A 12,195-nucleotide genomic window follows, 5' to 3' on the forward strand; every position below is an offset into this window, starting at 1 on the left:
CAGTCAGGTAAATTGTTTTCTCTGCTACACAGGTTTCAAAACTTGAAACGGTTAAAAAAAAACAGCTAAAAAGACTGAACATCTGCACAGCAAGTTGTATTTACATTGCTGTACACTATGTTCCATCTTTTGGCCATTTTTAAACATTTTTTTAAGCAGAATCAGCATGCAAAAGACGTGTTCTCATACCCCAAAGCCAGTATTACACATGCGTTTAGCAGTCTGTACTTGGATCTGAATGCTCGGACGTGCTGCAGGTCTCATGAACCCAATGTGACAGCCGGGTTTCATGGTGTCAGTATGGACCATGATGCATGGACTGACCATAGGTTTCCTGACCACATAGACATGTATGAATTCAGGTCAGAGACCTGAGGCCGATCTGTTCATCACGGTCCATACTCAATCCATGAAACTGGGATGTGTAAAAACCTAAGGGTATATGCACCCGCTTCACGATTCCAAAGACGGTTAAAAGAAGTGACCTGACCACTCTTCAGATGTCTTCCACTCCGGAGATGCTCTACACTATACAATACAAAGCAATAGGAAAGCTCACTGACACGCTGACGGAAAAAAAAAACAACGCAAGAAAAGTCTCTTTAGGGAAAAAACAAAACAAGTACACTCCTGCCTTTCCTAAAGTCTCTTCCTCTTGGTTCACCAACCTGAAAAAAATCCTTGTGTGCACAAACCCCAATAAGGCTGTGTAAAAAACTCTCCAAATCAAGCTCAAAAACTCTGCAAAAAGACTTGTGAGCACGTACTCCAAGGCGGTATCCAGACTGCTTCCACCGTAATTACCTTTGGTGCTTGCACTGGGAAGTGCAGGCTGCATACATAGGCCCAAGGGCACAAAAAAAATATCCATTTGGCCACCATCGAGGTGCTATGCAGAGGTATACCCATTTTTTCTACTGTAAAGAAAAGTGCGGAGGTCTGAGAATCTTTAAACATTGGACAATGGCAAAAGAACATAAGGGTTTTTTCTTGCAGTGGAATTACGGTAAATGGGCAATTGATGCTTTGAATGCAGTGTGCATAGAGCCTTAGGATTACTGCATCTTCAGGGGCTTATAAAAAAAACTTGTAAAGCTTGATTATTCACAAAAACACACTTCCCAGAATGCCATGAAAGCTGACCTATTTATTATTCAGAGTTTCCTTCCCATTTATGAGCTCTGCATAGATTTCACAATTTAGGAAGTAACATCAGTGGTCAGCAGAGTGCGGCTCTCCAGCTGTTGGGAAAGTTCAGGCTAGTCCCTGGTCTCCATCCTGGTGCTTCCCAGCCATCAGGGAATGCTGGGAGTTGTAGTTTTCCAACAGCTGAAGAGCAGGTCAGAGATCACAGCTGGGAAAGGGTAAATATGAAGCTTAAATATATGTCTTTATCTGGAGGGCACAATCCATGTCTGCGCACAGTGTGTAAAGGTTGGGAGGGGACAAGGTAAAGGTTGGGGTGGAAGGCAGAAGGGTTGTTAATATGATAATACGTCTATATATCTTTTATACAGCGCTGAGGGACAGCTAGTCACCACAATGACAGAGGGCAGCCTATCTAAGGTGTTCAGGGGGCTTCCAGCCTCTCCCGATGGATGGTATCGGGGGATGGGGGTCTGAGGACCAGTCTATTGAGTTGTCTCCTACTACCCTTCTCCCCACTAAGGCCACACTCACACAATCTTGTAAATCTGTTTTTCTTCAGTATCAATTTTTCTTCTCATCCGTTTTTTTCTCTCACTGAAATAAGTAGATCGCCTGAGCCTCTATTTATCTTTACTCTCTTAGCAATGAATCAGTGACCAACGGATGAAAGACAGATGGAAAACTGAAGTACAAAGTATGTCTTCTCTTTCTCATCCGTATTATACAGCTCCGCATCGACTTCAATGGCTGAGACTGATCCGGAGATACAGATCTGATTGTAGAATTGATGGATATATGGGTCAGTGTTCTGTCCGAGAGAAAAAACTGGACCGCACTAGTGATGAGCGAGTATACTCGTTACTCGTGATTTTCCGAGCATGCTCAGGGGTCCTCCGAGTATTTGTAAGTACTCGGAGATTCAGTTTTCTGTGCCGCAGCTGAATGATTTACATCTGTTAGCACATGTGGGGGTTGCCTGGTTGCTGGGGAATCCCCACATGTAATCAAGCTGGCTAACAGACGTAAATCATTCAGCTGCGGCACAGAAAACTGAAACTCCGAGTACTTACAAATACTCGGGACACCCGAGCGTGCTCGAAAAATCTCGAGTACCGAGTATATTCGCTCATCACTAGACAGCACATAAATGTGGCTCGAGTCCAAACAGAATTATAGGGTGGGTCTGTTAACATTGTACGCAGCTTTTACAAAAACGTTACTCATGTACAGGCTCATGGGCACCGCCAGCTTTAATGTGGCTAAAGGTAAGCTTCATCACTTCTTCAGGTCTCTTATTTACCATAGTTCACAGATTAAAGTTATCTCTGAATTACAATGGGATAGAAGGATAGCCAGGCAGAAGGATAGCCAGGCAGAAGGATAGCCAGGCAGAAGGATAGCCAGATGTTTAAAAAAAAAAAGGCAGGGAATGAAAATGTGGAAAGATGTTGAAACGTTTCGGCGATACTGGAAGGAAAAAAAGGGATAAAATAGAATATTCTCACCACCATCTGCATGGTATCCTCCATCCCTTCCCGGCGGGTCAATACAACTTGGCCAGATCTGTCCACTACGTCTCACACCAACAATTGCGGCTTCAGATACCCTCAGCTGACAGTGGCGAGCGGGTGCCTGAGGTGTGGGAGGACTGGCACTGCCAGGAGAGGGAGGAGACCGACCCCAGGGACCTCGTGGTGAAACCCTTCCTGAGGGTCCAGAAGACAACTCCTCCTCACTGGATGTCAAGTTCTCGTTGGAGCTGCAGTCAGGTGTATATCCGCCCCCTAGATCCTCAAAGCTTTGCGGTGAAACTGAGCGCCTAGGCCACGGCCCTCCCCAATGACCTCCAGGACCAGGTAGTGCATTATCTCTAATGAAGCGTGGATTCAACTCGGTTTCTTCGTAGTCGCCATCCCAGCCACAACTGCTGTCTGACGAGCGTCCACGGCGAGGTTCTATGGGCTGTAGGGGCCTTGGATTCCCTTCTGGATGAGACGCTGCCCTGCGAAGTCTTTCTGAACGAGGTTCTGGGGCATCCCTTTCTGTCAGACTTGATAGCCTGCGGGGGCCCCTAGGCTTGTCCCCTGGAGACAGATCAGGGGCTCCGACTGGTGGCTCCCTGCGACCTGGTCCTCTAATTCTTTCCTCTGGGCTCTTCGGCTCCCGTGCCGGACCCAGTGCCCTCTCTTCTCGCCCAGGACCCAAAGGTCTCTCCTCGCCACCACCTGGTTGATCCCTTTCTTCGAATCCCCAGCGCTGTCGATCATACCCTCGTCTTTCTTTGGCCAGGAGGGTCTGCAGGTAGATCATACGGAACCTCTCCCGGCTTAGCTCCCGCTCCAGTCTACGTACGGACACTCGGCATCGCTCCAGCTCCTGCTCCATGTCCCGCACCGTGCGCAGCTCCATGCGTGGCGGTTCCGCGTCCGGAAACTGGGCACGCCACGCCTCGACAAACCCTGCTGGCTCCAACATCCTGACCTGGGCCCCTGGGGGACACTTTGCCAAAGAAACTCAGCATGGGGCTTCTGGCATCACCAGTGTGTGTCCAGCAAAACCAGTATGGAGTAACCAGTGAATGTGGCACCTAGGGGCGGTCATCCAGGTGGTCTTCTATCAGATCGGGGCCATGGAGGACACGGCTGCTCTGCCCCCGCCAGGTGTCACCAAATGTCACTGTATGCCCGGCTCCGGTGCACCCATGTTAGTGTCCACTCCACAGCGCTCTCTTACCAGGACTCCTGCCGCCAAGGTGGCTGTAGTGCTCCGGTCTCAGCTCTCCGGTGATAAGAGGATGAGTCCAGGGCGTCTCAGCTCCGGAGCCGTCTCCGTACTCCTCTCGTAGTATCCTCGGCCTCTATTGTGTCAGTGCCCGGCTGCTTGTGTACGTGTGGGCGGGGCCCGGCGCGGCTCCTCCCCCGGTGTCAGCCGGAGTGTACGCTCCCTGTCAGGGAGGGAGACAGAGAGAGGCAGCCAGGCAGTGGCAGCAATGGTGTCCACCGGGAGAGCACTGCACGTTGCCCCGGTCACAATGCCGGGACTACTCGGCGTACACACTGCTCCTTCCACAATGCTGGAGCTCCCGGGAGAGCCCTGAATACAGCTCCTACACAATGCGGGGAGAGCACTGTATACAGCTCCTACACAATGCCGGGAGAGCACTGTATACAGCTCCTACACAATGCCGGGAGAGCACTGTATACAGCTCCTACACAATGCCGGGAGAGCCCTGAATACAGCTCCTACACAATGCCGGGAGAGCCCTGAATACAGCTCCTACACAATGCCGGGAGAGCACTGTATACAGCTCCTACACAATGCCGGGAGAGCCCTGTATACAGCTCCTACACAATGCCGGGAGAGCCCTGTATACAGCTCCTACACAATGCCGGGAGAGCCCTGTATACAGCTCCTACACAATGCCGGGAGAGCCCTGAATACAGCTCCTACACAATGCCGGGAGAGCACTGTATACAGCTCCTACACAATGCCGGGAGAGCCCTGAATACAGCTCCTACACAATGCCGGGAGAGCCCTGTATACAGCTCCTACACAATGCCGGGAGAGCACTGTATACAGCTCCTACACAATGCGGGGAGAGCACTGTATACAGCTCCTACACAATGCCGGTAGAGCCCTGTATACAGCTCCTACACAATGCCGGGAGAGCCCTGTATACAGCTCCTACACAATGCGGGGAGAGCACTGTATACAGCTCCTACACAATGCCGGTAGAGCCCTGTATACAGCTCCTACACAATGCCGGGAGAGCCCTGTATACAGCTCCTACACAATGCCGGGAGAGCCCTGTATACAGCTCCTACACAATGCGGGGAGAGCACTGTATACAGCTCCTACACAATGCGGGGAGAGCACTGTATACAGCTCCTACACAATGCGGGGAGAGCACTGTATACAGCTCCTACACAATGCCGGTAGAGCCCTGTATACAGCTCCTACACAATGCCGGGAGAGCCCTGTATACAGCTCCTACACAATGCCGGGAGAGCCCTGTATACAGCTCCTACACAATGCCGGGAGAGCCCTGTATACAGCTCCTACACAATGCGGGGAGAGCACTGTATACAGCTCCTACACAATGCGGGGAGAGCACTGTATACAGCTCCTACACAATGCGGGGAGAGCACTGTATACAGCTCCTACACAATGCCGGGAGAGCCCTGAATACAGCTCCTACACAATGCCGGGAGAGCCCTGAATACAGCTCCTACACAATGCCGGGAGAGCACTGTATACAGCTCCTACACAATGCCGGGAGAGCCCTGTATACAGCTCCTACACAATGCCGGGAGAGCCCTGTATACAGCTCCTACACAATGCCGGGAGAGCCCTGTATACAGCTCCTACACAATGCCGGGAGAGCCCTGAATACAGCTCCTACACAATGCCGGGAGAGCACTGTATACAGCTCCTACACAATGCCGGGAGAGCCCTGAATACAGCTCCTACACAATGCCGGGAGAGCCCTGTATACAGCTCCTACACAATGCCGGGAGAGCACTGTATACAGCTCCTACACAATGCGGGGAGAGCACTGTATACAGCTCCTACACAATGCCGGTAGAGCCCTGTATACAGCTCCTACACAATGCCGGGAGAGCCCTGTATACAGCTCCTACACAATGCGGGGAGAGCACTGTATACAGCTCCTACACAATGCCGGTAGAGCCCTGTATACAGCTCCTACACAATGCCGGGAGAGCCCTGTATACAGCTCCTACACAATGCCGGGAGAGCCCTGTATACAGCTCCTACACAATGCGGGGAGAGCACTGTATACAGCTCCTACACAATGCGGGGAGAGCACTGTATACAGCTCCTACACAATGCGGGGAGAGCACTGTATACAGCTCCTACACAATGCCGGTAGAGCCCTGTATACAGCTCCTACACAATGCCGGGAGAGCCCTGTATACAGCTCCTACACAATGCCGGGAGAGCCCTGTATACAGCTCCTACACAATGCCGGGAGAGCCCTGTATACAGCTCCTACACAATGCGGGGAGAGCACTGTATACAGCTCCTACACAATGCGGGGAGAGCACTGTATACAGCTCCTACACAATGCGGGGAGAGCACTGTATACAGCTCCTACACAATGCCGGGAGAGCCCTGAATACAGCTCCTACACAATGCCGGGAGAGCCCTGAATACAGCTCCTACACAATGCCGGGAGAGCACTGTATACAGCTCCTACACAATGCCGGGAGAGCCCTGTATACAGCTCCTACACAATGCCGGGAGAGCCCTGTATACAGCTCCTACACAATGCCGGGAGAGCCCTGTATACAGCTCCTACACAATGCCGGGAGAGCCCTGAATACAGCTCCTACACAATGCCGGGAGAGCACTGTATACAGCTCCTACACAATGCCGGGAGAGCCCTGAATACAGCTCCTACACAATGCCGGGAGAGCCCTGTATACAGCTCCTACACAATGCCGGGAGAGCACTGTATACAGCTCCTACACAATGCGGGGAGAGCACTGTATACAGCTCCTACACAATGCCGGTAGAGCCCTGTATACAGCTCCTACACAATGCCGGGAGAGCCCTGTATACAGCTCCTACACAATGCGGGGAGAGCACTGTATACAGCTCCTACACAATGCCGGTAGAGCCCTGTATACAGCTCCTACACAATGCCGGGAGAGCCCTGTATACAGCTCCTACACAATGCCGGGAGAGCCCTGTATACAGCTCCTACACAATGCGGGGAGAGCACTGTATACAGCTCCTACACAATGCGGGGAGAGCACTGTATACAGCTCCTACACAATGCGGGGAGAGCACTGTATACAGCTCCTACACAATGCCGGTAGAGCCCTGTATACAGCTCCTACACAATGCCGGGAGAGCCCTGTATACAGCTCCTACACAATGCCGGGAGAGCCCTGTATACAGCTCCTACACAATGCCGGGAGAGCCCTGTATACAGCTCCTACACAATGCGGGGAGAGCACTGTATACAGCTCCTACACAATGCGGGGAGAGCACTGTATACAGCTCCTACACAATGCGGGGAGAGCACTGTATACAGCTCCTACACAATGCCGGTAGAGCCCTGTATACAGCTCCTACACAATGCCGGGAGAGCCCTGTATACAGCTCCTACACAATGCCGGGAGAGCCCTGTATACAGCTCCTACACAATGCGGGGAGAGCACTGTATACAGCTCCTACACAATGCGGGGAGAGCACTGTATACAGCTCCTACACAATGCCGGGAGAGCACTGTATACAGCTCCTACACAATGCCAGGAGAGCCCTGTATACAGCTCCTACACAATGCGGGGAGAGCACTGTATACAGGTCCTTCTCAAAAAATTAGCATATAGTGTTAAATTTCATTATTTACCATAATGTAATGATTACAATTAAACTTTCATATATTATAGATTCATTATCCACCAACTGAAATTTGTCAGGTCTTTTATTGTTTTAATACTGATGATTTTGGCATACAACTCCTGATAACCCAAAAAACCTGTCTCAATAAATTAGCATATCAAGAAAAGGTTCTCTAAACGACCTATTACCCTAATCTTCTGAATCAACTAATTAACTCTAAACACATGCAAAAGATACCTGAGGCTTTTATAAACTCCCTGCCTGGTTCATTACTCAAAACCCCCATCATGGGTAAGACTAGCGACCTGACAGATGTCAAGAAGGCCATCATTGACACCCTCAAGCAAGAGGGTAAGACCCAGAAAGAAATTTCTCAACAAATAGGCTGTTCCCAGAGTGCTGTATCAAGGCACCTCAATGGTAAGTCTGTTGGAAGGAAACAATGTGGCAGAAAACGCTGTACAACGAGAAGAGGAGACCGGACCCTGAGGAAGATTGTGGAGAAGGACCGATTCCAGACCTTGGGGAACCTGAGGAAGCAGTGGACTGAGTCTGGTGTGGAAACATCCAGAGCCACCGTGCACAGGTGTGTGCAGGAAATGGGCTACAGGTGCCGCATTCCCCAGGTAAAGCCACTTTTGAACCATAAACAGCGGCAGAGGCGCCTGACCTGGGCTACAGAGAAGCAGCACTGGACTGTTGCTAAGTGGTCCCAAGTACTTTTTTCTGATGAAAGCAAATTTTGCATGTCATTCGGAAATCAAGGTGCCAGAGTCTGGAGGAAGACTGGGGAGAAGGAAATGCCAAAATGCCTGAAGTCCAGTGTCAAGTACCCACAGTCAGTGATGGTGTGGGGTGCCATGTCAGCTGCTGGTGTTGGTCCACTGTGTTTCATCAAGGGCAGGGTCAATGCAGCTAGCTATCAGGAGATTTTGGAGCACTTCATGCTGACCTGGCACCTGCTCACAGTGCCAAAACCACTGGTAAATGGTTTACTGACCATGGTATTACTGTGCTCAATTGGCCTGCCAACTCTCCTGACCTGAACCCCATAGAGAATCTGTGGGATATTGTGAAGAGAAAGTTGAGAGACGCAAGACCCAACACTCTGGATGAGCTTAAGGCCGCTATTGAAGCATCCTGGGCCTCCATAACATCTCAGCAGTGTCACAGGCTGATTGCCTCCATACCACGCCGCATTGAAGCAGTCATTTCTGCCAAAGGATTCCCGACCAAGTATTGAGTGCATAACTGAACATTATTATTTGATGGTTTTTTTGTTTGTTATTAAAAAACACTTTTATTTGATTGGATGGGTGAAATATGCTAATTTATTGAGACAGGTTTTTTGGGTTATCAGGAGTTGTATGCCAAAATCATCAGTATTAAAACAATAAAAGACCTGACAAATTTCAGTTGGTGGATAATGAATCTATAATATATGAAAGTTTAATTGTAATCATTACATTATGGTAAATAATGAAATTTAACACTATATGCTAATTTTTTGAGAAGGACCTGTACAGCTCCTACACAATGCCGGGAGTGCACTGTATACAGCTCCTACACAATGCGGGGAGAGCCCTGTATACAGCTCCTACACAATGCCGGTAGAGCCCTGTATACAGCTCCTACACAATGCCGGGAGAGCCCTGTATACAGCTCCTACACAATGCCGGGAGAGCCCTGTATACAGCTCCTACACAATGCGGGGAGAGCACTGTATACAGCTCCTACACAATGCGGGGAGAGCACTGTATACAGCTCCTACACAATGCCGGGAGAGCCCTGTATACAGCTCCTACACAATGCCAGGAGAGCACTGTATACAGCTCCTACACAATGCGGGGAGAGCACTGTATACAGCTCCTACACAATGCCGGGAGTGCACTGTATACAGCTCCTACACAATGCCGGGAGAGCCCTGAATACAGCTCCTACACAATGCCGGGAGAGCCCTGAATACAGCTCCTACACAATGCCGGGAGTGCACTGTATACAGCTCCTACACAATGCCGGGAGAGCACTGTATACAGCTCCTACACAATGCCGGGAGAGCACTGTATACAGCTCCTACACAATGCCGGGAGAGCACTGTATACAGCTCCTACACAATGCCGGGAGAGCACTGTATACAGCTCCTACACAATGCCGGGAGAGCACTGTATACAGCTCCTACACAATGCGGGGAGAGCACTGTATACAGCTCCTACACAATGCCGGGAGAGCACTGTATACAGCTCCTACACAATGCCGGGAGAGCCCTGAATACAGCTCCTACACAATGCCGGGAGAGCCCTGAATACAGCTCCTACACAATGCCGGGAGAGCCCTGTATACAGCTCCTACACAATGCCGGGAGAGCCCTGTATACAGCTCCTACACAATGCCGGGAGAGCCCTGAATACAGCTCCTACACAATGCCGGGAGTGCACTGTATACAGCTCCTACACAATGCCGGGAGAGCACTGTATACAGCTCCTACACAATGCCGGGAGAGCCCTGTATACAGCTCCTACACAATGCCGGGAGAGCCCTGAATACAGCTCCTACACAATGCGGGGAGAGCACTGTATACAGCTCCTACACAATGCCGGGAGAGCCCTGAATACAGCTCCTACACAATGCCGGGAGTGCACTGTATACAGCTCCTACACAATGCCGGGAGAGCCCTGAATACAGCTCCTACACAATGCCGGGAGTGCACTGTATACAGCTCCTACACAATGCCGGGAGAGCACTGTATACAGCTCCTACACAATGCGGGGAGAGCACTGTATACAGCTCCTACACAATGCCGGGAGAGCCCTGTATACAGCTCCTACACAATGCCGGGAGAGCCCTGAATACAGCTCCTACACAATGCCGGGAGTGCACTGTATACAGCTCCTACACAATGCCGGGAGAGCACTGTATACAGCTCCTACACAATGCGGGGAGAGCCCTGAATACAGCTCCTACACAATGCCGGGAGTGCACTGTATACAGCTCCTACACAATGCCGGGAGAGCACTGTATACAGCTCCTACACAATGCCGGGAGAGCACTGTATACAGCTCCTACACAATGCCGGGAGAGCCCTGTATACAGCTCCTACACAATGCCGGGAGAGCACTGTATACAGCTCCTACACAATGCGGGGAGAGCACTGTATACAGCTCCTACACAATGCCGGGAGAGCCCTGTATACAGCTCCTACACAATGCCGGTAGAGCCCTGTATACAGCTCCTACACAATGCCGGGAGAGCACTGTATACAGCTCCTACACAATGCCGGGAGAGCACTGTATACAGCTCCTACACAATGCCGGGAGAGCCCTGTATACAGCTCCTACACAATGCCGGGAGAGCACTGTATACAGCTCCTACACAATGCGGGGAGAGCACTGTATACAGCTCCTACACAATGCCGGGAGAGCCCTGTATACAGCTCCTACACAATGCCGGGAGAGCACTGTATACAGCTCCTACACAATGCCGGGAGAGCACTGTATACAGCTCCTACACAATGCCGGGAGAGCCCTGTATACAGCTCCTACACAATGCGGGGAGAGCACTGTATACAGCTCCTACACAATGCCGGGAGAGCACTGTATACAGCTCCTACACAATGCCGGGAGAGCACTGTATACAGCTCCTACACAATGCCGGGAGAGCCCTGTATACAGCTCCTACACAATGCGGGGAGAGCACTGTATACAGCTCCTACACAATGCCGGGAGAGCACTGTATACAGCTCCTACACAATGCCGGGAGAGCACTGTATACAGCTCCTACACAATGCCGGGAGAGCACTGTATACAGCTCCTACACAATGCCGGGAGAGCACTGTATACAGCTCCTACACAATGCGGGGAGAGCACTGTATACAGCTCCTACACAATGCCGGGAGAGCACTGTATACAGCTCCTACACAATGCCGGGAGAGCCCTGAATACAGCTCCTACACAATGCCGGGAGAGCCCTGAATACAGCTCCTACACAATGCCGGGAGAGCCCTGTATACAGCTCCTACACAATGCCGGGAGAGCCCTGTATACAGCTCCTACACAATGCCGGAAGAGCCCTGAATACAGCTCCTACACAATGCCGGGAGTGCACTGTATACAGCTCCTACACAATGCCGGGAGAGCACTGTATACAGCTCCTACACAATGCCGGGAGAGCCATGTATACAGCTCCTACACAATGCCGGGAGAGCCCTGAATACAGCTCCTACACAATGCGGGGAGAGCACTGTATACAGCTCCTACACAATGCCGGGAGAGCCCTGAATACAGCTCCTACACAATGCCGGGAGTGCACTGTATACAGCTCCTACACAATGCCGGGAGAGCCCTGAATACAGCTCCTACACAATGCCGGGAGTGCACTGTATACAGCTCCTACACAATGCCGGGAGAGCACTGTATACAGCTCCTACACAATGCGGGGAGAGCACTGTATACAGCTCCTACACAATGCCGGGAGAGCCCTGTATACAGCTCCTACACAATGCCGGGAGAGCCCTGAATACAGCTCCTACACAATGCCGGGAGTGCACTGTATACAGCTCCTACACAATGCCGGGAGAGCCCTGTATACAGCTCCTACACAATGCCGGGAGAGCACTGTATACAGCTCCTACACAATGCCGGGAGAGCACTGTATACAGCTCCTACACAATGCCGGGAG

The 12,195-nt window shown here is 51.1% G+C and overlaps 1 protein-coding gene across 1 annotated transcript in view; it reads right to left on the reverse strand.

Annotated features, from left to right (window-relative positions):
* BCR (BCR activator of RhoGEF and GTPase) overlaps nucleotides 1-4,057 on the reverse strand; it is a 101,996-nt gene extending 97,939 nt beyond the window's left edge. The window contains exon 1 of the mRNA XM_069757562.1: nucleotides 2,655-4,057. Coding sequence (XP_069613663.1) covers nucleotides 2,655-3,624 — 970 coding nt within the window. The 5' untranslated portion in view covers nucleotides 3,625-4,057. The remainder of the gene's footprint in view (nucleotides 1-2,654) is intronic.
* Between the last annotated feature and the right edge of the window lie 8,138 nt (nucleotides 4,058-12,195).

This window comes from Ranitomeya imitator, chromosome 1 (genome assembly GCF_032444005.1).
Source record: "Ranitomeya imitator isolate aRanImi1 chromosome 1, aRanImi1.pri, whole genome shotgun sequence".
NCBI lineage: Eukaryota > Metazoa > Chordata > Amphibia > Anura > Dendrobatidae > Ranitomeya > Ranitomeya imitator.